Genomic DNA, 26,902 nt, shown 5'->3' on the forward strand with positions numbered 1-26,902 from the left:
GGCTGCTCGTTGAATGAGCTTTGCCCATGGTTGCTGAGCGGCGTAGCGCTTCCTAGAACGACAGTCCATCCAGCAATGCTGGCTCACACGTGGTTTGCTACTGGTTTGAAAAGACATATAAACAAAATATGAGAATAACTGTTTAGAAAATTATTCCTTTTAGCAATAGAACAGTTTTGTGTCTGTTAAGTTTAAAATAATAAAATTGAGACTGGTATTTTGCATATCTTAAAAAAAATCTCCCTTTAAGGGTAATTTTTGAAATTCTATTTTAGAAAAGCATTGGTCCATGGTAGATTGGGAATTAAAAAAAAAAAAAAGAAAGAGAGAGAGATTTTTGGAATAATTTGTCTTTTGGTCCAGAAGACAATGGTAGGTCCTGGGAGATGCTCAATGAATCTGCAACCACAGAGCTTTAGTGGCATAGGACCTCAGCTGTTTTGTATTTGAGGAGCCCGAGGTATACAGAGCAGCACATGATGCACCCAGAAAAATGTGGGCAGTCTTGGGCAGGGTCTCTTGGCTTTCGTTTGCACCCAATGACCGCAGAACCATGTTTTTATGTGATTAAAATTTGCGGGGTGTGCATTGGGGGAAGAGTGGGGGACAGAAGCAGAGTGTGGGGAGGTCAGAACAGAACTGTTACCCCACCAGGATCATGCCATGGTGGCAGAAGTCTCCACCCTTGTCCCAGCTCTGGTCCCAAGGCAACTAGACAACCCCTTGCTTTGCCCCAGTCTCCTGGGCGCTCCCCAAAACAAACAACTCAATGGTGGCGTTTCTGAGGAAGCTATCAACCAGTGATTTGGAGGAAACCAGATAGGAGTTTCCAGCAACTCGATCAGGAGAGAATATCGCACTCTGATTTCTAAATGGCGAGAGATGAATGATAAATGATCAAGTTGGGGAAGTTTGTCTACAGTGTGATTTCTGCAACTCAGAGGTGTGAAGTTTTAAACAGATGTTGCTGGCAGGCAAACCAAACATAAATACTCCCCTCCCAGGCTTCAGAAAGTGCCCAGCCCAAACGAGTCCTTGTATATATAGGGACTGAGCCAGATCTCTTGCCAAAGGAGTCATAGTTCCTTCTCTCCCCGGTCTCTGCCTCCTTCTATCCGGTTGGGCCCTTTCTCTTGTCTGCTTCTCTGGATGCGCCAGGAACCATGAGCCGCCAGTTTAGTTCCCAGTCAGCGTTTAGCTCAAGGAGCAGGCGGGTTTACAGCGCTGGCTCCTCTGCGGGCTCCGGTGGTGGGAGTCAGGCTGTGGGGTCTGTGTGCCTGGTCGGAGGGAGGTGTGGCGGTGGTGGGTACGGGAGCCCGGCCAGGGGGTTTGGCTCCAGGAGCCTCTTCAATCTGGGTGGCAGCAGAAGCATCTGCTTCAGCCTAGTGGGGAGAAACGCTAGTGGTTTCCGCCAGGGTGGGGGAGCAGGAGGGGGGTTTGGAGGCGGCAGATGCTTCGGGGGTGGCAGCTTTGTGGGTAGCGGCCTTGGAGGTGGTGGCTTTGGGGGTGGTGGTGCCTTTGGGGGTGGTGGCTTTGGCGGTGGTGGCTATGGAGGAGGTGGCTTGGGGGGTGCTGTGTTTGGAGGCAGCAATTTCAGGCTTGGGGGCTTTGGTCCTTCTTGTCCCCCGGGGGGCATCCAAGAGGTGACCATTAACCAAAGCCTCTTACAACCACTTCACCTGGAGGTGGACCCTGAAATTCAGAGGGTTAAGACCCAGGAGCGGGAGCAGATCATGGTTCTCAATAATAAGTTTGCCTCCTTCATTGACAAGGTGAGTGCCCAGCGACAGGCAGAGTCTCTGGTCTCTGACCAGATGACCTTGTGCCCTGCCGCCTCTCAGCACACTCCGCTGTCTCAGTTTGGTGGTGACAGTCCCTTCCAGATGTCTTGGGACCTTAAGACAGCATTTACTTCACGTAGGCCTCAACTGAGCTCACTGAGGGGATTTTTCTCTATTTTTTCCTTTTGGCAGGAAAGCTGATACGAGGTGTGAAAATATCCAACAGAAAAAAATACATACTGTAATAACCTCATTCTCATCCATCATTTTTCACTTTCCATTCATTCATCCACCCATTCACCCATCCACTTATCTGTCCAGCCACTTATCCATCCACTCATTCACCATCCATCTGTTCATCCATTCATCCATCCACCCATTCTCCATCCATCCATCTGTCCATCCATTCAGCCATCCACCCATTCTCCATCCATCCATCTGTCCATCCATTCAGCCATCCACCCATTCACTATCCATCCATCTGTCCATCCAACATCCACCCATGCAGCCCACAAACATTACCAAGCATCTACTATATGCCCAACACCTCAGGTGCTACAGGGTGACAAGGACACAGGTCCTGCCCTCAAAGGGCCCCAGATGGAAAGGGAAGAGGATGATGACCAAGAGTGGAAAGTGTGTTAGTAGGGACAGAAATCTCTGGGCCATGGTGGCGCAAAGGAGGGTGTGATGGGCTCTGGGCTGACATAGGTCTTGAAGGAGGAGAGAGTCAAACAGGTTCTCAGGGGAGAGGAAATTTCCAGGGAGAAGAATCAGGAGGCATGAGAGTTTGACACTTTTAGGGAATTTCAAATGGTTAAAATTCCTGGAGAACATGGTTTAACGGAGGGAAGAGGAGAGGGGTGGGGATGGCGCTACAGAGACAGGGCAGGAGAAGCAGGGCGGGTGAACCATGGCAGAGCCAAGATGAGCGCCCTGGTGGGGAAGGCTGGGGGCGAAGGCCAATAGCAGACTATGCAGGATTCTGCGTCCATCATTTTAGCTCATCCTGGGCCAACAATGGGCCAGATGGAGCCAAGGAAGCCCTTCTCCCTAGTTCCTTGATTAAATCTCAGGTTAAGTCTGGTTGGGTCCCAATCACCAAGCAGAGGCTGCCCTAGAGGAAGAGCTACGGTAAAGATCTGCCTTCAGCATTTCCTTTTGTCCAGGGATGGAAGCATGGTAGCTGTTGGAGGATCTCTAGAAAGTTCCTTAACTCCTGGGATATGGAGGGAGGCACCCCGGGGCACAGAGGGCCCTATATGCTGGGTGACTTTCCCACAGGAGTTCAGTGTCAAGGACAGAGCTTGACTGGTGGCCTGACTGCAGAGTAGCCATGGCCAAAGTCCACCACTGGGTTGTGTCCCTGGCCTTTGAGATGTGGGCAAACGCTGGGGACAGGACAGTGTGTAGGCTGGGGGCAGAGGGGCCCCAGAGGTAGCCATAGTGCTTCTGGCTACTTCCGATCACTGTGGATGGGAAATTTGGCTGAACAGCATCACACCTCAGGCACAGGCAGGGACTGGGGGTCCTGACTGGAGCAAGGAGGTGACAAGTGAAGGAGACACTACTGGAAGGTCAAGGCTAGCTCAAGGGAGGAGTTGGGAGGAGAGAGGGCTGGGGGTGAGTGAAACGGCCATGGGCTGTGGGCAACGATGTCCTGAGACTCCCATTCGATTGTGCTCCCTGCCATTAACAGGACATCTGTTCTGTTTTATGGCACGGGGCTGAGGGCACAGGCCAGGGTACAGGTGACCAGGGCTTCCTGTCCTTCCTTATGGGCCTGGCCTGTGATGACCATGAGGGGAGAGTCCTCATCCAGGAGGGCTCTGGCCTGGCTGGAGGGGACGCAGGTTCTATTGCAGTGACTTCTGACCCTAGTTTCTGATCTGAGCTTCCTCCTTTTACTCTTAATCCTGTGCAGCTTATTCTCAGCACCACACCAGAGCCACCCTTTAAAAACATAACACATCACTCCTCCATTTGAATCCTCTGTTGGCTTCCTGTTTCATTAAGAACAAAAGCCAAGATCCTTTCCGGCCCTATATGGTCTGATCCTCTAACCCACAGCTGCTGGGAACCCCCTGCTTGCGCTTGTGAAAATCAGGCAACATTGTGGCCACCGGGTGCAACAGTCCTCAAGCTGAAAGGTTTAGTGAGCAGCGTGAAGGCTCTGGGTGCACACGTGCATGTGTGCGTGTGTGTGTGCGTGCGTGCATGTGTGTGTGTACACACCTGAGCAAAGCATGGAGACATCCATTGTCCTCACCTAAGACGTGGGAGGGAAGGCTCCCTCTGCAGGCAGCCAGCAGAGGTAAAATGAGAGTTGATCATCATGTGAAGGAGAGTCCATGCACTTGGTCTGTGTAGCCAACCAGCTCTCTGGACCCTGTACCTGACATTCACATGCACAGTGCTGGGGGGAGAGGCAGTGAGAATACAGAGTGATGTCCACTCTCCATCGTCCTTGCTAATGAAGGGGAGAGTTCCAAACATGAGACAACTCCCATTTCTTTACTTTGGGGCACCAGAGTGCATCACACATTGACATTTTTTTTTTCTTTTACTTTTAAGATTCTGTCTGGGTTATGAAAGCATTGAAATGAGGTGACCTTCTTGAAAAACATACCGGTCAGTGGCAGAGGTGGCGGGGTCTGCAGGGTGAGGACATGTGGGCAAGTTTGCTCAGGAATCAGTTTAATATTTTAAGCCGAATTGTCCCTCCGCTCTTATTTTCTCCTTTCCTCAATCACATGAAGTGCTTCAACCACAAAGAGAAATGAACCTTGGATGGGTCAGTGTTTCAGATGCTCTGGACCACCATTTCCTGATGTTGGCATGGAGAAACTGAGTGTGGGGAGGGACAGCTGTAAAACATAAATGGATGGAGCCAAAGGAAACAGGGCACTCAGTTGACAGGGACTTGCCTTCATTACCAGAGTCAGCTTAGTGTTAATTTTAGGGAGGTTGACTTTATGGTCATTCATCAACCATCAGAAACCACACTGGGTTCATGTGTCCTGGTTCCAGAAAGAGAGACTTCTGACCCCTAGGGGGGCTGTCCTGATTCTCTGAGGTCTGGATATACTGTGAGGCTGCTGATTCTCCTACCTGTGGAGGTGCTTCCCTAACTCACAGCCTGGGAGTGAACCTGGAGGTCTCTTGTTCTCAGGTGCGATTTCTGGAGCAGCAGAATCAGGTGCTACAAACAAAGTGGGAGCTGCTGCAGCAGGTAAACACGTCCACTAGGACCAACAACCTGGAGCCCATCTTGGAGAGCTATATCAGCAACCTGCGGAGGCAGGTGGATTTTCTCAATACGGAGAAGAAGCGCCAGAATATGGAGATCAGGAACATGCAGGACGCCGTGGAGGACTTCAAGAACAAGTGAGGCTCCCGGAGGAGCAAATGTGTCAGGAGCAGCGAGGCAGGGGACTGATTCACGGAGCAAGGGGTTCTGCTTACTATTAACGTGTTGGGGTGGTGGGGCCAGAGCCACCAGGTGCAGCCAGGCAGGGTCTGCGCTACACAACCATAGGGACACCATTTTGCTTATGGTAGCCCTGGCGATGGTATGGCCAGTCGGCTCCCAACTGTATCGGGTGGGGAGGGGACGCTTCATGGATGTTGGAGCCAGGTAAGCCCAAGTTCCAGTGTGGGCTTTTCACTTCCTGGCTGCCTGCAAGGTCATCTTTCTAAGCTTTTAGTTTTCACATTAGTAAAGGGGGGATAGTAAGTGCCATCCTTGTTGGATTGTTGTGAGGTGTAGACGGGTAGTATGCATCAGCTTGTTAAAATCAGATTGATCGAGTAGGTCTGGGATGGGGTCAGAGTGTTTGCCTTTCTAATATGCTTCCAAGTGATGCTGATGCTGATGCTGATGCTGGTGGACTGGGGACCATATGTGGAAAACCACTGGTTTAGACGAAATTATTCTTAATACGTTCTTAGGCTGTGTGTGCAGGTACGAAGCATTCAGTAAGCACTAGCTATTATTAATAATAATCGTAGGGGTGACAGGACTTGCCTGAATCTAGGTCAGCTGCTCCTGCACCGTGCAGGCAATTGAGCGGCCTCTCCCCTCCATGCTGGGGGTGCAAGATGCTTCTCTTTACATCACCTGGGCCAGTAGAGAGTCAGGTTCATGTGAGTCAACAGGCAGAGATGAAATGCACCCTGAAGTTGATGGGGGTGTAGAATGGCAGGTGAAAAAATTTTCTTGTTAAAAACATTTACTGAAAGTGATTATTACTTTAGTTCTTAGTTAAAAAAATGATCGAGCTTGACATATTTACAAAGGTCACACATCAAAATAAAAAGGACATTTGTGGGGCATTCTATGTGGCTTTGGGTTTTCCATATTGTGATGTTGCCCCTCTGTTGAGCTGGAGAGCCAGGAGGTGGTTCTAGCTGCTTGTCAGGGAGAGCGGCGGGCCCTGGCAGGGAATGTCGAGTCCAGGGCAGTAAAAGTTTGGGGAACTCCGAGCCTCCTGCTATGGCAGAATCTCAAGGTGCTCAGCTCAGCCCCTGCAGCCTGTCCGAGGTTCTGACACCCCCCTCCCCCCAGGTATGAGGAAGAAGTCAACCGGAGGAACAACAGCGAGAATGACTTTGTCGTCCTGAAGAAGGTGAGGATTAGGGGAGTCTCAGGGGGGACTGTGGGCTCAGGAGGCTGAGCAGAGGGAGGGCTTCCCGTGGGATGCTGTGTGACCGAGGGGTGGACAGGTGGGCTTGGGGCCAGCCTATTGAACATGTTTCCCAAATGCTGGGGCCCTGGCATTGAAGCAGTAAGCCTGAAAGCGATGCTAATATGAAGCTTTAGGAATCCTTGAGTTTTTCATCTCTCCAGGGTCCTGAATGTGGGATTCAATTAACAGGCAGCCTTTGAGTGTCAGTTCTGTGGAGACTTAGGACATGGGAAGGGACCTGGGGAGGGACCTGGGGTATTTTGTGTGACTGATGGGGCTGAAGAGCTGGTGAATGCTTCCTTATGACCAGGAAAGCCGGGGTTTACTGGTCTCTTATTTGAGTGAAGTGAGGAAATTTGCAGGCAGGGAAATAAACCCAGAGAGGCTTTGCCTCTTGCATGAGGTCACCCAGACAGCTGGTGGCAGGCAACACTTGGGCAATAAAGTCAGACTGTCTTGGCTTGCTGTTCAGGATGTGGATGCAGCTTATTTGAACAAAGAGGATCTGCAGTCCAAGTTGAATGTTCTGCTTCAGGAGGTCGATTTCCAGAATTGTGTAATTCAATCGGTGAGTGAATATCTCCACTACGTAGATGAGATGATGAGTTCAGTCCTCCTAAGAAACCCTTCTTTTTTCTACATCTGACAAGGGGTATAGGCTGTAAGAGGGGGAGGGCTGGAACCAAACATTTCCCACTAGGGGTGTCTCTCCTCAGTCACCTCAACTCAGTGGGCCTGACATCAGCCATCCTCCCAACCCCCAAAGCTCAAGATTCCAGGGTTGGGGAGCTGGAGATGGGAGGCAGGAGAAGGTGAAGCAGTCCCCACTTTGGTCTGGGAAATGAGGTTAACACCCGGGACATAGAGGGGCAACCAGAAATCTTCGTGGGTGCTGGGAAGTCAGTGGGGCTATCAGGGAACTCTGTGGGAGAGGACAGTGTGGATCTTAAAGGGAACAGAGATGAAGACTGTGGAGGTGGGCGATGACACGCTCCTACTCCCCTGGTCCCATTATTGAGGGTCTAACTTGGGGTTACCTGCTGTGGGCCAGATGCTGTGCTGGGAGCTTTCCTGGGTCTTGGGTATCCCCAGTCTACAGATGAGAGAACTGAGGCAAGAGACACCCAGCTGGTTAATGGTGGAGCCCAGACTCAAAAGCGAGTCTGAACGCCTACACAAATGGAATCTTATCTATTGCCTCTGAGAGTTTGTGTGGTTTCAAGGAGCAAGCCTGCCTGTCAAGATGGCAGCCAAGTCAGATAAGGCAAGGATGGAGGGTCCAGGAGAGGTGTGATGGGCTCTGAGTTCCGGCTCCTTTCTTCTCCCTGGAGGCTAGGTCTGGGTGCCTGTATCTTTAGTGAAGGTGCCTCTTGGTGCACAACAACAATCCAAGGAACTTTCCCCTGAGGCTCCTGTCTGACCCAGGCTTCTGGCTTCCCCAGAGAGCTTTGGGGACAGTGGAGGGAAACTGAAGTCCCAGGAGGTGAGCAGAAGAAGTCAGCCTGTGCTTCGTGCCTTGCAGGAGCCGTCTCACATGTATACTAATGTAACGAACACCAATGTCATCCTGTCCATGGACAATAACCGCTTCCTGGATCTGGACAGCATCATTGATGCGGTGCGGACGGAGTACGAGCTGATCACACAGAAGAGCAAGGCTGAGGCTGAGGCGCTATACCAGACCAAGGTGAGCACTGCCATCCCCAGCCCAGACTTGGCACCCCTGAACAAAACGTGCCTCCCAGAACACGTATGGACTTTCTAAAATAAAATATGTTTGTTATAGGAGATGTCAAGATTGCAGATAAAGATCACTCATATCCCACTACCATTTTAAATATGTCAGCATATTTTCCATCAGTTCTTGGCAGCTAACATGTATTGAAAACTCCCATGTACCTGGCATCGCTAAGTGCTTTACATATATTATTTCATGAACTCCTTACAACTACCCGACAAGGTAAAGATTTGATTATCCCTATTTTACAGATAATAGAGTCTGAAATCATCTAATTTCCCTCACGTCTTGTGGCTGGGAAGCAGCAGAGGCAGAATTTAATTAAACTCAAGTGTGCTACCTACCAATCCCTGCACTCAACCACCACAATGTTTTTTATTCTGATTTTTTCATAATGACATCTTTAAAAATACAGTTTTGTACTTGTCTCTTTCACTTATTGCTTATGAATGCCTTTCCGGACATCAAATATTCTATATCATTTTTAACAGCAGCATGGTATTCCATGGTAAGAACATGCCCCCAATTATCAGATAAACATCTTTGTAGCTAAGTCGTTGGGCACATCCTTGGTAACTTGTTTAACATAAATAGACCTGGACCTTTCTATAAGGTGAAGACTGAAGTTCAGAGTCAAAGGCTAGTCACTTAAATTCTGAACACCTAGCACTCGGACAGCTTTGTAGATTACCTGTGGCCAACTCCAATGCCCGCTGACCTCTGTCCCGCTGCCCTGTAGGCAGACGTTCTTAGTGGCATGGATTTTGGCATCATACTGGGGAGGCAGGTGGTCAACATGAAAGTTAAATGCAGAGATACCCGTGCGCCAGCCCTCCCCCTTGCTTCCTTCATTACAGTGGTTGAAAGCATGGGTTTGTAGAGGGGCTGTGGGTAGAGTTTCCATTGATGGGGCCACATAGATGCAGAAATGGAGACAGGAAGATGCGAATAATTGTGGAGCATGCTGAGGACCTGTGAGGAAATGAGGTCCTGATGTTAGGGAAATCATTCTGGAAAAGGGTAGGAAGGAATATGGTGGGGTAGAAAAAGTGAGAGGGCCCCCAAAGGGTAAGGCTTAGATGTGAGCAAAGGAGATAAAAGAGCATCAAGAAGCAGGTCTGTCTGTTGGGGATGTGGGTCTGGCCCAGGGACTGATGGGAATGAAGGAGGCTCATACCTTGGTGTTGATGGAGAGGGTGGACTTCCTGATTTTGAATCTCTGTCTCAAAACACAGGTGTGTGTGTATGTGTGTGTGTGTATGTTGTCACAGCTCAGATGAGGGAGGTTCTGTATAGGTGTGAGTGTGTATGTGGTCACAGCTCTAGGGAGACTTACTCTAGGACCTTGCCTGGGGAAGAGAGACTTGGGCGGGGTCTGGGAAGGCAGACCCACTCCTTCCTGGGGGAGCTGGTGTTGAGCAGCAGGCTGACCATGATGCTGCTCTTGACCCTCAGTACCAGGAGCTCCAGATCTCAGCGGGAAGACACGGAGATGAGCTGAAGACCAGCAAGATGGAGATCTCGGAGCTCAACCTCACCATCCAGAGGCTGCAGTCAGAGATCAGCAACATCAAGAAGCAGGTGAGATGGGTGTTCAGGGTGGCCGACCAGATGTGCCACTTCCCATAATGCTCTGCTTCTGGAGGCTCTTGAAACTCACCACCCTGCATGGTTCTTCTCCATGACCATCTCCCGAGCAGATCGACCAGATGCACATGGCCATTTCGGATGCAGAGGAGAGAGGAGATCGGGCCCTCCAGGATGCGCAGCAGAAGCTGCAGGACATAGAGGCCGCCCTGCAGCAGTCCAAGGAGGAGATGACTCGGCTGCTGCGTGACTACCAGGCGCTGCTGGGAGTCAAGCTGGCCCTGGACGTGGAGATCGCCACCTACCGCAAGCTGCTGGAGGGCGAGGAGTGCAGGTGGGCTTGTTTCTGGGGCCGAGGCGCAGGTTGCAGCTGGAGCAGTGGGACTATTTGGAGAGAAGACAATCCCAGCTTTTCTGGGAAGGTTGGTAGCCCAGGGTGAGCAGAAATGTTCAAGTCAGAAGCAGAGGGTGTGTGAGTTGGCCGGGTCATTGTCATCATTGCCCCGCCTCCAAGCAGACAGTCCCCGTACCCCAACCAAAGCTGCAGCCAGGTGGTGACCCCCCAGTGCTAAAAGACTTCACGAAAATGTTTAAAATCCCCTCTGGTCCCACCGGCTCCCCGACCTTCCTGCCCTGCACACGCCTTCCCTGCTCCCAATGTCTCCAGGCTGCTGCCTGTGTTCTGACCTTCAGGCCTTGTGAGTTTGGCTGATGTGTGGGCTTTGGTTTTACAGGATGTCAGGGGAGCTGCAGAGCCACGTCAGTGTCTGTAAGTAGCAGAACCCAGGAGTGGGCTTGGCTGGTGCCGGGAGAGGGAGGGTCCAGGAGGGCTGGCCAGCAGGGACCTGGCAGTGGGCATTTTCGTGTTCAGTCCTACACAATGAAAACCAAAGTAAATGAACACCACTGCAAAGCCGGGAGAAATTGGATGCAATAAATTGTTATGATGTTAGTTCTTCTTTGTCTTGATTTCTATGATACCTAATAATCAGCAGTGGCTTAGAACTCTTTAGGGTATAGCAATAATGAAAATGTGCCCTGACATCCCTTTGTAGCATGAGGAATACTTTTGAAATGGGGATACCTTCACCAATGTATCTTTTGTCAAGTCAGACGCTGCCAGTGATGAAGGATGTAGGGGGCTGCCTCAAGGGTGGGTGCAGGCGGGGCCCTCTGCCCAGTCCTGCTCACCCCAGTCCTACCCTCCCCCCACAGCTGTGCACAGCAGCCAAGTGAGCGTCAGCGGAGGGGGCCGAGGCTCTGGAGGTTACAGCGGTATTTACAGCGGCGGCAGCAGCGGAGGCTACAGCGGCGGCGGCGGCTCCCGCGGGGGCGCGGGCGGCTCCGGAGGGGGCTCCCGAGGGGGCAGTGGAGGTGGTTATGGAAGTGGCAGCGGCGGGAGCTACGGAGGGAGCAGCAGAGGCAGCAGCAGAGGCAGCAGCAAAGGCAGCAGCAAGTACCAGGGCAGAAGCGGCGGCGGCTCCTCCCCCGTGCAGATCATCCAAACGTCTACCAACACGACCCACAGGCGAATCCTGGAGTAGAGGCCACGGCTTCTGCGACAGAGGGGCCTCTTGGCTCACAGGCCCTCACAAGGCAGAGCTCTCTCCTGTGCCCTCCCGCATGTCCCTCTTGACCCCTCTCACTTACCTTTTCACGATGGGTCTCAGCAATTTTGCCACTCTCCATAGGGAAGCAGGTGCATAACCCCAAACAGCAGATCTCTCTTTGGAGGGCACTGGCTGGCAGTCAAAACACCGCCTGTACATTCTCAACTCAGACTCCACTCAGCTGGCCCTTCTTCTGTCCCTGGAGATACCCAGGGGTCCAGTTTAGCCATGGAAAAGAAGAGCCTGTAGAGCGTCTGCAAGGTGGATAATGGAGAGTTGGTGCCAGGAACACCAGGTTTCTCACTCCCAGGCTCCGTCCTTTTCCTGGATCTGGGCTACTCTGTGAACAATAACCTAGCCCTTAGGGAACCTGCAAAATGAGACCTTTGGGCAAGTGGTTGATGACAAGGCAAGCTAGCTTGGCAAGGAGAACCTCTGTATCAGGGACCGATTCTTGCCTCTTGGTCTGTAGCCTCACACTTTATTATTAATGGAGAGTATGGATATACTGCCCACATCAGACACCTGTAAGTCCTGTCTGGTCTTGATTCTGGGTCTCTGTCTTAAGACATTAATAAGCATTATCCTCTGGGTTTATAGCCCAAGGTGGAGGTATTCAGAGACCAAGAGTCCTTGTTCATGGGGAGGATCGTAATTAACGGCGAGTGGAAGAGGTGATGGACAGCAATCCAGTTCTGTTCTGTCCTACCCCTCCTGCCAGCGCCATTCTTTGCAAGTGTGGCCCCTCCTGAACTCTGCTCCATACAAGCCCTTGAGAATTGTCCAACAGGCTGGGTGTGTGCAGCCCAGCACTGCTCTATCCAGGTGCCCAGGTCCTGAGGAATCTGAGAATTAGACTTGGATCTGAACCAGTCTGCAAGCTGCCTGTTGTTTGCAAGGTAGCTTAATGCTCTTTCCCAGATGATGAAGTCCCTTCTGCCTCTTGATCTCTGTTATGCTGAGCACTTTCTGAGAATGTGACTCTTTATTTGGGGTCTCACATAAGATGCTTGAGATGTGCTCAAGGGGGACAGGAAGGACAGCCAATGAACGGGGGGACCTTGTGGGCCCTAAGAGAGGAAAGGTGGCTTTGCTTCTAAGACCTGAAGTTGCCTCCACTTGCTTGCTGAGTCCCAACACAGTGTGCATGGCGTGATTCTCTTGGGGCAGCTCCTGGGCTGAGCCTGGGTCCTCTGGAGAGTGCTGTGACTCATCATTTCCTGGTTGAAGTTTGTACCTTGAAGGGATCGCCATTTCTGTTGTTTCTACAGTAAATTTCCTGTGATCTCAAACTGTTGTTTGGTCAGATGAGTTACTCTTCTTAACTTTTTGCAGGCCTCTGAAATCATTCACTTTGGGAAAGTAGAGTTTACTATTTTTATTATGATTTTTGAGTGCATAAGTAACACTCGATCTTCAAAAACCTGGCATGCATAATCATACTCATGTGATCCTTAAAGTGGCTGGTCATTCAAAAGTCAGGTACACATTTGTTTCCTAGGCATTTCTTCTGCTCCTACTGTGTGACAGGCAGTGGTCAGGCACTGGGAGTGCGATGGTGAATGAACACACTTCTGAATCTGAAGGCACTCACAACCCAAAAGATACGTCATGGAGGGTAGGGGGAGGAAATCCGAGTGTGGGCCCCCGTGGACCTCCTGGCCTGACGGTGGAAGCAAGGCTATATTGAGGACACAGGCAGACCCACCACACAGGAGCAGCGGGACCTGCAGGAGGTGTTAATGCTAGGGATGGGAAGTCTGGTCCCTGTGGGCTCCTGAGGGGGTGGGAAGTGGAACAATGTGAACAGAAGCAGGACAGGTATGAGCAGGGAGTCAGGGAAGGGCCCTCCAGACAGGGGAACAATTGGCTCAGATAGTCAAAGATAAGAGAGGGTGGGTGTATGTGAGTGACGGAGGGGCGCACACAGGAGAAACTGAGCTGAGGAGATAAGAGGCTGAGGCCATTGACTCAGCAAGGCTCATGGACAGGGCTGTCTTTGATTGATGCCCCTGAGGGAGGCATAGATGCAGAAATTCAAGAACGGAGGAAGTGGTCGGGGTTTCGTGAGTACCAGAGCAACAACCTCGCTGAGATCTACTGAAAGTCAGCCCTTGACACAAGAGTTAGTATTAAAAAAAAAAAAACCAAACAAACAAACAAACAAAAAGAATGGAGCAACTTAAGCTGTCCCCTTACCCTGTGTGATATTCCTAAGCCTGTGTAAAGGAGTCACAGAAATGATGTGACCTACTTTCTCATTCCCTGAAGGAATATAGTTGGAATTTGGATATGGGATGAATTCCAACATGACTGCAACTCACTGATAAGACGCTGTGTTCCCACGCACAATCCTACATTCTCTCTGAGAAGTTTCTCCCCCTCTTGCTTGTCTTGGCAGCAGGCCTGGGGGTGGGGGAACGAGGTGGGAAGGGGAAAGGTGGGCAGAGGAGCTGCCCGAAGGGAAGGAGAGAGGGAGCAAATAGATTTCTATACTTGAAGTCAAAGACCAAGAGCACGAAGACAAGAATGGGAAGATAAGGATAAACAGCAGTGGATACAAAAGTGATTTAGAATATTCAGCTGATGGTGACAGCACGTGAGCGAATAGGATGCAGTGGCCGCTGGGACTGGCACGGGGACAGGAGGAGCAAGTGTGTACAGCCTGCTTTGGCTCTTCTGTAGTCAGGCTGCGCTGAGGCCATGACTCTGTAGGAACCAGGACTATTTAGGGGCTGGGACTTGATGAATCAGAAACCTGATCACCTGAGGAGCTGTGGGAGGCTCTGGAGAAGGAAGTCTTGCGGGGGAGGGGAGGGAGATGTGTTAACTAACTGCAGAGATTTGAAGAGCTTCGCTAGCAAAGAGGAGTTTGCTGATGATCCCGATGGACAGGTGGGAACGCAGCAGATTTGGCCCAGAATAAGAAGCATGTTTTCATTGATGCTGATATGGGAGAGGCCACGTAGGGACTTAGCACATTTTAAGCAGAGATTTGCTAACCGTTTGGCAGGAGGTTGAGGGAGGGAGTGAAAGATGGGTGGGGTTGTGTGTACGGCAGCATTTCACGTCTTTGCTGCCCTACGAGTTTATGTGATGGAGCCGGAGAAAAAAAGGAATTTTACTCTCTATTTTATGTTTGGGGAAATTAAAGTCAGATACTAAGGAAGGATCAAGCCACGGAGAGGCCAAGAGCCCTAGCCAGGATTATAATGTGAACTCAGGTTTTCTGGCACTACCAGATCTATTCCAGGGCGGGGACTTGATTATCCTGGGGCCATGCAGGTGTGTCTGACATTCTTAGGATATCCAGATTGGCTTTGGAAAAAAGATACAAAGGCCAGGCCAACCAGAGGCCGTTGGGATTGACCCAGAAAACATGGCCCTTCCTATTCTCTTTAGAAGCCTTGACCATCTTAATCATGGAAGACTGGGGGACAGATGGAGGACAACATGTGCCTGAATCTTTGGCAAGTAGGGGCATGAGAAATGAAGGCCAAGGAGAGAAGAGTTAATCAAGGAGGATCTTGGGCTCCAATGAGACGTCTCAATGTGATATTCTGGGGCTGAGCACTAAAAGACACCGGAGGAGGTTTTCTGGTGTAAACAGTGTTCCTGTTAGAGACAATGAGTGCTCCCATCTGGAGCAAATGCCTCTTAGCTGAACTCACCCCAGTGGGGAAGAGACCTGAGCAATTTCATAGCCTTTGACCAAGTACAAAATGCTTGCCCCTGTGTTATCTCAGATGACCCTCACTGGCTCTGGGAGAGGGCTGGGGAGACACACGTGGTCCCTTCCAGGGACCAGGGGGCACTCCATCTCTGCTTCTGGTCAATGCTGTTCCCACAAGACAGATACTCGGAGAGCCTACAGCCCCAACCACTAATCAGCAGGGGGGCAGGTAGGAGGGAGCACAGCACTCAGGGAGGCAAGACTCCCAGGGAAAGTTTGCCAAGGGTTCCTCCCTCTGAGAGGCTGTGGTAAGGGCGGGGGCTCTGGGAATCTAAATTTAATCCCACTGTCTTCTCATTTACATAGATTTTGATCTCGAGATGTGGTGAACAGGAGGAGCAACCATAGCTCAAAAAAATTAACTCTGTCTGACCTTGGACAAGGCATACGTTTCTGGGCTGGGAAAGTCTTTGGTCTAAGGACATCTCTCAAGAATGCTGCCTTACCCTCAATTACTGGCCCTTCGGCCCAGGATGTATCGTCAGATTATGAGCCGGGTACGCTGATGTTTCCTCTTCAAACTGAGCGTTAATGCCCATTCTTTGGTTGGATCTGCTGCCCTGATCAGTCCAGGAAACTGCGTGTCTTCAGGTTGATCAATGCTGTGTTGCAAAGCTTGCAATGTTGGGAGGTTCTCGGGCGTGGAGGATCTGTTCTGAACATCCCAGTGCTGAGCCTGAAGGGCTTCTGGGAGCCTCCGATTGCATGCCTAGCCCAGTGTGCTCAGCCCTGGGGATCATCCCCACCCTGCAGAGCAGGCATCCCACTGCCAGAGTAATTCCCAGTCTAGTCTTGCTCCCATCAGCTCAGGTGCACTCAACACTTCTTCCTGTATGTGATGGCCCCCTCGCTTCCTATTACGGATTAATGGTCCACTGTTCCCCCTACTCCAGATTCCCTAAGACTTCCTCCCACAAGGTGTCCTCATTTCAAGAACTTGAAATTCCTTTCCAGGTCTTTTCACTGTTTCCAGTGAAACAGGGGCTTGTTCCAAAGCTTTTCCTGATTGTTGTATCATTTTCTGAGTCCTTCCAAATGCAAAGATGAGAAAGAATCCCTTCTTCTTCTCTCTGTCATCTATTCTACCTCAATCTCCCTGTAAAATAGATATAATCTCTATTTTACAGATGAGAAAACCAGGCTCAGAGAGGGTAAGTGACCTGCTTAGGGTCACACAGCTAGAAATTTGCAGTCTGGAGTGGGACCCAGTCTGGCTGATTCCATGCCTTAAAGTAAGACAACCTCCACCTCTTCTACATGCTCATCTTTGGCTTCCCCCTTTCTGACCTCTGCTCTCCTCCAGCACTGCCGGTGAGGGACTCCGGGGGGCCTCCTTTGCTGTCTGTCTTGGAACAGGCTGCCCCTAGTTCTGCATCTCTTCCTCCTGTATAAGAAGCCTCGACCCCTCCTCGGCTGGCTGCCAGCTTTCGACATCTCACCCCGCCTCCCCATTGTGTGTGATTCTTCTTTACGCCTTCCAGCCTTCAGCTTTCCCCACTGCTGTGACATTTTCTCCTCCTACGTCCCTGGTGGAGTCCCGCAGGGCTGGGCGGCTTGTCATTGCATGTTGCTCTTCGACACTTTTCTCAGTCCCATCCCTCCAAAAGCTCTCCAAATGTCACCACACCTGCCCTGACCTGTCCCCACAGCCTGCTAGTGGCAGCCCCATCTCAGTGACCGGTTCTGGAGTATGAGTGAGGGTCTTTGGGATTGGAGGTGTTCTGGTACTCTGTTATCCGGCTCTGGTGGGGGTACCCCTCAGAGGTAGGAAACCATGTGGATGGCTGGGCAAAGAGGGAGCCTGGGAGGGTACCCAAAGACAGAGGACTTAGTCTTGACTTCAGAAGGCTTACAGAGCAATTAGGAGACCAGCAAATACACAAACACACACATACATGAAAATGAGCCAATCAATACATACTTGAATCTGACAGCAACTGAGCTTAGGAAAAGAAACCATTGGTGCAGCTGAGTGGTGTTAATCAAGGAACACTCCCTGGAGGAGAGGGCCTGTCTACTGCCTGATGGAGCAAAGGAGATGTAGGCATTTGCCTTCAAGGCCCAGTGGACCAAAAGCAGATATTCAGGCCCAAATGCTCAAGAATTGCGATCATAGGTGCCCCAGAGCTTGACTGTGGATGGGAGTTTGAAGATAGTTGCCAAGGCAACTGCAAGGCCTGTTAGACAAGCGTAGAAATGGGCTTGGAAGAGAGAGAGGGACAGAGAAAAAGGGAGGAAGAGGATTTCATGGTGTGGGCAAAGCATGTGAGTGGAAAGGTCAAATGTGAGGCCTGGTGAGAGGGTGACGGGGAAAGCTGCAGGTGATGCAGCTGGCGGAGGCGGGCCAATGACCAGTGGAGGCTCACAGGATGCAGGCAGGCGTCCACTCAGAGTTTGATGAGCTGGGCTTGTCAGTTACCACCTAGGGGAACTTGGGCACATATTTATGAGCCTCAGTTGCCTTTTCTTTAAAATGGGGCTAATAACTACCACCAGGTGCATTTTTGTGATACTTAAATGAATTGTAGCTCCTAGCACATGGTTGGTGCCTGTTGATGGTAGTGTTTCTTTCTGCTTTCATTTTGTCTTTATTTTATAAATGCGGAGAACACAAACAAGCCAGGAATAAGGGAGTGTGGTTAACAACCTTCTCCTATATTTGCTTTTTAACATCAGCGCACACTCACCACAATCCTGGGGCCATCGTAGGATGTGATGAACGTGGTAGTGGGCAGCCTTACAGTTTCCCATCCTAGTAGGTAGCCTCAAAAGTGAGTGCTGGAAAGAGGATGGACATTTGATTCAGAAATTGGACGATTCCCAGGAATTGATTGCATAACTTGGAGAAATGTTTTGACTTCTGTGGATCTGCCTTCTCACTTCTTTCATAGGTGGGTTAGATGATGAGGTCTTGGAGTCTCTGCACATGGGAATATCTTGTGATTCTTTGCCCACTCATTTACAGGAACCAGTTCCCCCTTGTACAACCATGAGCCTCTTCTCCAGTTTTGGAGGAAGAGCGCTTGAATTGAAACCAGAAAACTCAGCTTCTAGTCCCAGGTGTGTCTTTTCTGAGCTGGAGTGTCTAAGCAAGTCACAATCTCTCTGAGCCTCGGTTCTCTATTTTGTCAAATGGGTTGAAAGCAGTTTAACGGCTTAGTTCTCAGGGCTCTTGTGGGGATAGTGTTTGTGTATACTCTTGGTGACCTGAAAGGGCAAATGTAAACTGATGGTAGTTTTGTGCCTTTTGGTCCCTTGCGGCTCCTGTGTCTCTCCCTCCCTCTGGTAGCAGCTAGAGTGAGGTTTGCAGCTCTGTAAATTGTCTATTGATTGCCTGACCATCCACTTCTTTGGTTTTCTCTGTGTCAGTTTCTTAGTTTGAGACTGGACCCACGGATCCCTGCAAAGACTGGCTGTGGGCTGCCGGAAGTAGGAGACGGACACACACCGAGAGACAAGCACACATGCAGGCATATCCATATGCACACCCCTCCAAACTGCTAGAAGGAATCAATTGTGCAGAGTGGTTTGTCTCAGGAGGGAGTTTGCTGAACTGAAAGAATTTTGATTGCCTCTCTCAGAAGATGATTAGGCAACAGTCATTACCACGCCAAGACCATCCCAGGTCCCATTGTTCCAAGTGAGGAACCAGATCTGGATTACTCATTCCGTAAGAGATGGTTGGTTTAGCAGCCCAAGGATGTTAGGGTTGGAACAGAGTCCTGGACAACAGTGCCATGGAGATGGGGAGCAGGCAGGGGCAGTGGAGAGGTGAGGTGAGGGGTGCTCTCTGGAGGACAGCGTGGGGCAAAAACTGCAGGAGAAGAGGAGGGACAGGGCGCAGTGGTGAGGAGCAAGATGGCGAGGGCTGATGCTCGGCCGTCCTGGTTCAGAATCACAGGGCGATGGGACCAGATGGTCTTCACAACCCCCCCTTCTCTTGCATAGTTTGTATTCCACAGTGCAGACCTCCCATGTGGGTCTGTGATTTACCACTCAGAGGTGCTTAGAGCCAGCTGAAGTTAGAGCTGGCCTCTCCTCACTGAGTCTTTAATTCTGTGTCTAGATGCAAGTGTGGGGAGCATGCCAAGCTTCTGAGAAGTCTCAGAATGAAAGTCTGTGTAGGGTTCAGGTCTTTCCAGATCCCAATGCCACTTCTACCCAGTTACGCTGATCAAGGACTGCTCTCCAGGAAGGCCCCTGGAGGTTTCTGGCCCGTCGCAATGCATGCTAGGTCCTCTTGCACCTGGATGGAAGCAAAATCTCCCCACTGAATTCTGTGCCTTGAATCTCCCCTTCTCAAGGTGAACTGAAGAAATGTTTTCCAAGCAGTTGCATGTGCTGGGAGCCATAGTTTCAAAGGGATCAAATGAGCTTTCTGCCCTTGGAGCTCTCTCCAGGGGAACCGATTCCCATGCTGTCTGTTTTACACACAGCGGGCAGCACGCCCTGAGTTCAGCTTTGTGCTGTCCTAAAACACATTAGGATCTTGTACACTATAGCTCAGCATCCTTTGTTCAAACCCCAGCCACGCCACTTACTGCCTATGTAAACTGGGGCTGGCTGTCCAACCTCCGTGCCTCAGTTTCCTCATTTAAAAAATGGGTGGCATAATCCCAACTATCTCAAGATTTTTTTGTGAAAGTTCAGCAAGTTAATACATATAAAATATGCAGACCAGCCCCTGGTACATGGCCAGTTTTTGATACATTATGATTAATTAGCTACTCTTATTCTAGTTAACTACTACTATTATTATTTCTATTGCCCAGAAACAATTTTACTTCTCAGGCCGGCTCTCCAGACTCCCATCATTGTCATCTCTTTCAAACCTACATTCATCTCACCATATAGTCTCGTGTGAGGCTGGAACCACCTATCAAATTTCACCCCCACCCCCTTGTTTTACAAAATGTATGAAATAATGTCCATCTGTTCATTTCGCTGACCACATGGTTTTCCAGCTGGCATTTGCATGCCATCCGTTTGTATTGTTTTCTGTTGCTGGTGTCACTTTCTCCTACCTGGGTCAATCTTTGAGGAGAAAGAAAAACTGGAAAACTAGAAAGGAACATGTGTCTCCCTTCTGGGCTTTCCAGAACATCTACCCATCCAACCTGTTTGCTGACAGTTTCTCCTCCTTCAACATTAATGCAACCAGTTTATAAATCTTACATTTAATAAAAATAACTCCTTTAATTTTTTCACTTATTAAAGATATAACTTGGTGAGCACTGAGGTTTGGAAGGCAGAGCTCAGAAATGGGCCAGAGAACTCCTTCCAAGATTCAAGTGTAGGGAATTGCACCTGCCAGGTCTGAGGAGTGTGTGCTTAGTAGCTTACAAGGGCAAGACACGAATGGTAACTTACATATCTTTGTGACAGGTGGTTATGAAATCTTACCAAGAAGTATCAGGTGGCAGATGTAGGGTCCTGTTTTCCCAAGTCACAGTCACTCGAAGGGAGATTTTGTCTGATAACATGATTACCACTTGAACAATCTCGCATACACAGCAATTTCGAGAGCCATTCTGGGAGCTAGGTGTGTAGTGTTTATCGTGTTGTTGAGGCTCGTAAAAATCTTGTATGGCTGCAGGCAAGCCGTTTGGAGAGGCGCTGTATCCCGCTGACTCGAGGACCAAGCCCTACTTACTCCCTGTATATAAGGGGAAGTCTCTGTGCTTGGGGTAGAGGAGTGTCAGCTCCTTTCCTTTCTCGACCTTGCTCCTTCCTACTCTCTCCAAGTCAACATGAGTCGACACTTTAGCTCCAGGTCTGGGTACCGCTGCGGAAAGGGCTTCAGCTCTGGCTCCGCCGGGGTGGTCAGCTACCAGCGCAGATCCACCAGCAGCTCCACGCGCCGCAGTGGGGGAGGTGGTGGGAGATTTACGAGTGGAGTATGTGGTGTTGGGGGTGCTGGTGGTGGTTTTGGGAGTCGGAGTCTTGTTAACCTTGGTGGCGGTAAAGCCATCTCTATAAGTGTGGCTGGAGGAGGTGGACGTGCTGGTTTTGGTGGTGGTTATGGTGGCAGTTTTGGTGGTGGTGGCTTTGGGAGTGGTGGTTTTGGTGGTGGTGGCTTTGGGGGTGGTGGTTTTGGTGGTGGTGGCTTTGGTGGTGGCGGCTTTGGTGGTGGCTTTGGCAGTGGAGGTTTTGGTGGAGGTGGTTTTGGGCCTGGCTATCCTGGTGGCATACACGAAGTCACCGTCAACCAGAGCCTTCTGCAACCCCTCAATGTGGAGATTGATCCCGAGATCCAAAAAGTAAAGTCACAAGAAAGGGAGCAAATCAAGTCCCTCAACAACCGGTTTGCTTCCTTCATCGACAAGGTGAGTCTCTCTGCTCAGGCACTGGGGGAGTTTCTCCTGGTCCATGTGGGATTGGCGCAGCCAAGGCGCGTTTGGCTTTGAGCCTCAAGGTGCTGAGTTTGGATGATTTAAAGGACAGTTTGTGGAACTGCCTTCTAGAAGATATATTAGAAGTATGTTTGTGAATGATGCTAGGGACTAAACTCTCTCTTGGACAAGGAGGTCTGTGGTCTACTGAAGTGTGGGTCAATTTGACATCACCTTAAACTGTTTTATATTCAGCTCCTCAGCTGAATTGGGCTTCATATATGTTGAATGAAGATCATAGAAACGGGGCTAACTCAATCTTTTGGTGTGTAAATGAGAACCCTGGAAAGGTCTTTCTAATCATAAAAAGGAAGTTTGAATGTGAAGAGAGGGCGCTGTGATATTATAGCAGAAAGTATGTAGCAAGTCAGTGCCAAACAGAGGGGAAGCACGGCACCCTGCAGATTTTACATTGGCACTGGATCAGGGTGGAGATTTTTTTATGCTTATCTCTCCAAGTCTCTGCTCTGGAAAAACCTGTAAATCACTTTTTAATTTTTGCTAGATCATCAATAATGTCAATACAATAGATTTGGAATTCAATTTTGGATTTTCCCAACACTTTTGAACTGTATGTATGCTCAGGGGATGCAAACCAAATTTTTTTTTATGGTAATCTACCTAAAAATAATTACAAGGCAACCTTGTAAGTATCGCGTGCCTATTTCCAAGTACAACTGCAGTAATTTTATATGTGCTTTGCTATTTGGTATTTGTGTAGCTGCTCCCTTCTAAAGTTCCAACTGAAACAGTACTATAGTTGCCATTCTCAGGGAAATTAAGTCTTCTCTGAATTAACAGTGAGGTGGAGTTTGTTATGAAGGTGATGCTAACTTGACCATCTTCTTCCTATTTCTCTGTCTGCCATGGCTGGCAAACAGTCATTGAAATTCTTTTCCAAATAAGGCAGGGCCTTGCTGTGTGGTAGCCCTCGGTAGTTAATGGTCCTAGGACTCCACTTCTGCACCAGTAGGTAATGGGGTCTTGTGCTCTTAGGTGAGATTCTTGGAGCAGCAGAACCAGGTACTGCAAACAAAATGGGAGCTGCTGCAGCAGGTAGACACCACCACTAGGACCCAAAACTTAGAACCCCTCTTTGAGGCATACATCAGCAATCTTAGAAACAAAGTGGACCTACTGAAAAGCGACCGATCTCGGATGGATTCAGAATTGAAGAACATGCAAGACATGGTGGAGGATTTCCGGAACAAGTAAGGATAACTGGCTGGGTAGCTCTTGACTTTCGTCCTAAAATATTTTGTGAAAATGGCAAGCTAAGACTATGAACAGGATGTAACAGTAACTTTTCTTAGGTTAGAGGCAAGTCAATTTGGCATTTTTAGAAATTTTAATTTTCTCAGAAGCTGGTAATAGTTCAGTGGTTTTATTGCTTAGAAGCAAGGGATGGCCAAGATGTCCTAGGTTAGTAATAGAAGGGCAATGACAGGCAAAGCCGATTTTAGTTCAGAAAGCTAGATTTCAGGCCTCACCTCCTCTGAATCTCCTAATCACTTCTGATTTCCTTGCAGGTATGAGGATGAGATCAATAAGCGGACAAATGCGGAGAATGAATTTGTGAACATCAAGAAGGTGAGAAAATTCTGTAGGGTGGATATCACCCCTGAAATAAGTAATAAATGAGAGTCACCAAAAACTAAGCGGAGAGAAGTCATGATGTGGAGAACCAGGTAGTGGGCTGAAGAATAGCTGAAGTGGAGTTTTTCTCCCACGTTACGTGGACTTGGACTCATCCAGGCACTCTGCTGTTCCAGATTGCCCAGCATTTCATGAAGTAAGCGAGGAGGCGGTTCTTAGCAAGTCAGGCAAGATATTTATGATTGTGATACCAATGGGTGGGGGTAGTCTAAGGATTGTGATCTGCCTGGCGTATAAAGGTGTGGAGAAGACCCCAAACACCTCTTCTACTTGGAAAATCCCCTCCACAGATGGTGAGAGGGGCTTGCCCTGGAATGAATATGACTTCACGATGTCCATTGTTCTTCTAGGATGTGGATGCTGCTTACATCACTAAGGTGGACCTTCAAGCCAAAGTTGACACCTTGCAGCAGGAAATTGACTTCTTAACAACATTGTACCAAGCGGTATGCTCTCTAATTTCAACCAAGTTTACCCAAAAGGAGAGCCTTTAAGCCTGAGCCCACCACTATCTAGAAGAATAGAGATAGATGTTCCACCTCCTGACCCTTCCCCTCTCTAAGTTGTCTTTTGTTTTATGCTATAAGGGTCACTGAAATATTCTGTCTTGCAGGAGCTGTCTCAGATGCAGACTCATATCAGCGAAACCAATGTCATCCTCTCCATGGACAACAACCGCAGCCTGGACCTGGACAGCATCATCGCCGAGGTCAAAGCCCAGTATGAGGAGATCGCTCAGAAGAGCAAGGCTGAGGCTGAGACCCTGTACCAGACCAAGGTGAGTGAGCTGAATGCCTGGCCAGTTTTCCTGAAATGCCTTGTCTTGCTATCTTGTGTTTTCTCTTCTATTGTGTGCGTGAGCCTCACCTAATTGACTTGATCCACCTCCTTTAGTATGAAGAGCTCCAGCTCACTGCCGGCAGACAGGGAGACAGCTTGAAGAGTTCAAAGATGGAGATTTCGGAGCTGAATCGGGTGATCCAGAGACTGAGATCTGAAATTGATAATGTCAAGAAGCAGGTACGTGCTTCCTTCTTCTACCGCTCAGCTCTATGGAAGCAGGGTGGGGTGCCCGGGTAACTGGAGGACAGATTCCTAACTTTGAATCTTGCAATCCATACCAATGTTGTGTTATTACCCTAGTTCCTTTGGTGACTAAGTTGGTTTCTAGAATTTGGCCATCATGCCGAGTTCTCCTTAGGGAAATTTGTGAAAGATGTGATGATCTTGAGTCATCTAGCCCACAGCCCGAAGAAAGACTTACACAGTGGTGAGTGAGAGGAAAGGCAGCCAGAGTAGACATTTAGAAAAATGTCAAGTCTGTAAGGGGTGAGGGAGCCTCAACTCACGGCCAAGAGAGGCTGCTGCATTACCTGTATTTAAGGAAATCGACACAGTGATGTGTTATCCACAGGCAGGTGAATTCATGAGATGATGTAAGCTCCTGTGGTTCTGTTGGACCCAGAGTACTGGCCTCGCTGGGTGGAAAGATCCATCTGAGATAAAAAGGCCAAGGTGGGATAAGGTAACTGGAGAGTGTATAACATGCTGGATTCTCCTTTCTCAGATCTCTTCGCTGCAGCAGTCCATCAGTGATGCTGAGCAGCGTGGTGAGAACGCCCTCAAAGATGCCCAGAAGAAGCTGGCTGAGCTGGAGGACGCCCTGCAGAAGAACAAGGAGGACCTGGCCCGCCTGCTGCGCGACTACCAGGAGCTGATGAACACCAAGCTGGCCCTGGATGTGGAGATTGCCACCTACAGGACCCTCCTGGAAGGAGAGGAAATCAGGTAAGGAAGGGACGCTGGGCAGTTTGGTCACTTCCTAGATGCTTCCTCCTTTGGAAACTGATCGAAGACGCAGCCATGTGACTGCAGCTTGTCCTGGGTATGGGGAAGGAGAGGTACACAGCCCAGGAGGAAAGAATTGGTTTCACTTTGGGAGCCAGATTCCCCAGCTTCCCTTTTTTGAGGGCTGTAGCATCCCCATGAAGTTCTTTGAAATTGAGCAGCTTACTCTCCATCTGGGCTGGCTCAGATGTCATCTGGCCTAAAGCCAACGCCTTTGGAGGTGACAAGCATTCGCTACAAGACTCTTGTCTAATTTACATGGAGATTTCGCTCTGTTTGTACTCATGCTGAAATAAATGATGGCGCTTGGGGAGGACAGAGGGGACTGGATTCGGTTTCAGATCCAGTGGATTAGAGGAGCCCCAGATGGGAAGGCTCCTGGAGGTGGCGGAGTGGGGGCTGGGGAAGCGGTTTGTGAAGCAGAAGTCCCGAGGGATTCGCTTTTCTTTCTCCTGCAGGATGTCTGGCGAGTGTGTCCCGAACGTGAGTGTGTGTAAGTACAAGCCGATGTCTCGGGGGTGGGGCATGCACAGGTTTTGCTGGGTTGGAAGGGAAGCGGGGATTGATGATAACTGAGTGCTCCCTTGCAGCTGTGAGCACCAGCCACACCAGCGTCAGTGGAAGCAGTAGCCGTGGAGGCGGTGGTTATAGCTCTGGCGGCGGCGGCGGCTACAGCTACAGCTCCGGGGGCGGCGGCAGCTACAGCTCTGGAGGCGGCGGCGGCGGCGGCGGCAGCTACAGCTCCGGGGGCAGCAGTGTGAGCCGTAGAGGGGGCTCTGGAGGTAGCTTCAGCTCCTCCGGAGGCCGAGGGTCCAGCTCTGGGGGCACCAAGACCTCTGGTGGCAGTTCCAGCGTGAAGTTTGTTTCCACCAGCTATTCCCGAGGAACCAGATAAAGAGAGGCACTCTCCATCCCCGTTAGCTCTCCCTCTCCATCGCTACCAAATCTGGCAAGACCAAGGCCAACTGCTCCGGTCTTACTGGAGAAAAGGGCTATGGTTAGTTACACTGGTTCATCCTAGTCCCCCAGCTCTTTCCTTTCTGCTCTGCTTCCCAAAGAAGTTTTTAGATCAGTGGCAATCTCAGCCCCCCAGCTGTGACCCTGCTTTGTGCTTTGCCAGTTCAGCAATCACCACTCCACACATTACATTTCAAAGCACCTCATTAAGTCAGCCAGGGGAGGGCTGGTCAGATCCACAACTTCTTTGTCATGCATGGAGCGCATGCTCTGGGCAGCATCTTAGTATCTGAACTCTTGCAGCAAACTCTGTGCTGCTTTGGTTTTGTACATAAGGTGTAAGCAAGTTGTCTTTTGTGGAGAAGTCTTTAATTCCCCGTTTCCTTGCATTGCTGCAATAAACTGCATTTGAAATTCTCTCTGAGTCTCAATCTCCTTTGTTCACGGCACTGTCTATCCTGCATGGGTGCTGTATTTGGGGCAGAAGACTGGAGCCCCATGGCGCGTGGGGGAGTGGGGACGCATGAACATGAGCAGGATGGGGAGGCTGGGCAGGCAACATTTAACTTGAAACATTTAACATTTAACTAGAACAAGCTCTTTCCCAGAGGATGGAGGTGTCGTGGAGAAGTGGAGAGACTGGGGTAGCAGGTTTTACTCATCTGAGAAGGCTTTCTTGAAAAGGGCAGTGAACAAGTCAGTTGGGAAGGAGAAGAGGGGACAGTATTACATGGAAGAGTAATTGTTCATGTGGAACAGCCAGTGACGAGAGGGTTGTGGGTAACATGGGGTCGGCAGCTACTACAGCCGGAATGCAGACTTTGGGGATTTCAAGAACCAAGAGTGGTAATGGAGAGCTGGATAATCATTTCCCCTCTCTTTCAGGCCACCATCCAAAGCCCTGCTTAGTGG

General features: G+C 49.9%; 2 protein-coding genes across 2 annotated transcripts; both read left to right on the forward strand.

The window, feature by feature from the left end:
* The first annotated feature begins 1,049 nt into the window (after positions 1 to 1,049).
* LOC102534737 (keratin, type II cytoskeletal 1b) lies at positions 1,050 to 12,707 on the forward strand. Its single transcript, XM_031682953.2, has 9 exons — positions 1,050 to 1,772; positions 4,954 to 5,168; positions 6,349 to 6,409; positions 6,942 to 7,037; positions 7,992 to 8,156; positions 9,663 to 9,788; positions 9,908 to 10,128; positions 10,529 to 10,563; positions 11,010 to 12,707. Exons 1-9 carry the CDS (start codon positions 1,164 to 1,166, stop codon positions 11,336 to 11,338), a joined length of 1,857 nt encoding a protein of 618 aa, XP_031538813.2. The 5' UTR covers positions 1,050 to 1,163; the 3' UTR covers positions 11,339 to 12,707.
* An 8,107-nt stretch (positions 12,708 to 20,814) lies between these two features.
* On the forward strand, positions 20,815 to 26,409 carry KRT1 (keratin 1). Its single transcript, XM_006203020.4, has 9 exons — positions 20,815 to 21,463; positions 22,526 to 22,740; positions 23,059 to 23,119; positions 23,536 to 23,631; positions 23,799 to 23,963; positions 24,080 to 24,205; positions 24,753 to 24,973; positions 25,492 to 25,526; positions 25,624 to 26,409. The coding sequence occupies exons 1-9, from the start codon at positions 20,888 to 20,890 to the stop codon at positions 25,926 to 25,928; spliced, it is 1,800 nt and encodes a 599-aa protein (XP_006203082.2). The 5' UTR covers positions 20,815 to 20,887; the 3' UTR covers positions 25,929 to 26,409.
* Positions 26,410 to 26,902: the final 493 nt, after the last annotated feature.

This window comes from Vicugna pacos, chromosome 12 (genome assembly GCF_048564905.1).
Source record: "Vicugna pacos chromosome 12, VicPac4, whole genome shotgun sequence".
In the NCBI taxonomy this organism is placed as follows: Eukaryota; Metazoa; Chordata; class Mammalia; order Artiodactyla; family Camelidae; genus Vicugna; species Vicugna pacos.

What these genes read in the sequence shown, in the direction of transcription:
- LOC102534737 (XM_031682953.2), top strand. Translation starts at nt 1,164, where the DNA reads ATGAGCCGCCAGTTTAGTTCCCAGTCAGCGTTTAGCTCAAGGAGCAGG. An exon ending in TCAGCAACATCAAGAAGCAG is followed by an intron (nt 9,789 to 9,907) that starts GTGAGATGGGTG and finishes TCTCCCGAGCAG; the next exon opens with ATCGACCAGATGCACATGGC. An exon ending in GCAGAGCCACGTCAGTGTCT is followed by an intron (nt 10,564 to 11,009) that starts GTAAGTAGCAGA and finishes CTCCCCCCACAG; the next exon opens with CTGTGCACAGCAGCCAAGTG.
- KRT1 (XM_006203020.4), top strand. Translation starts at nt 20,888, where the DNA reads ATGAGTCGACACTTTAGCTCCAGGTCTGGGTACCGCTGCGGAAAGGGC. An exon ending in TTGCTTCCTTCATCGACAAG is followed by an intron (nt 21,464 to 22,525) that starts GTGAGTCTCTCT and finishes TTGTGCTCTTAG; the next exon opens with GTGAGATTCTTGGAGCAGCA. An exon ending in AATTTGTGAACATCAAGAAG is followed by an intron (nt 23,120 to 23,535) that starts GTGAGAAAATTC and finishes TTGTTCTTCTAG; the next exon opens with GATGTGGATGCTGCTTACAT.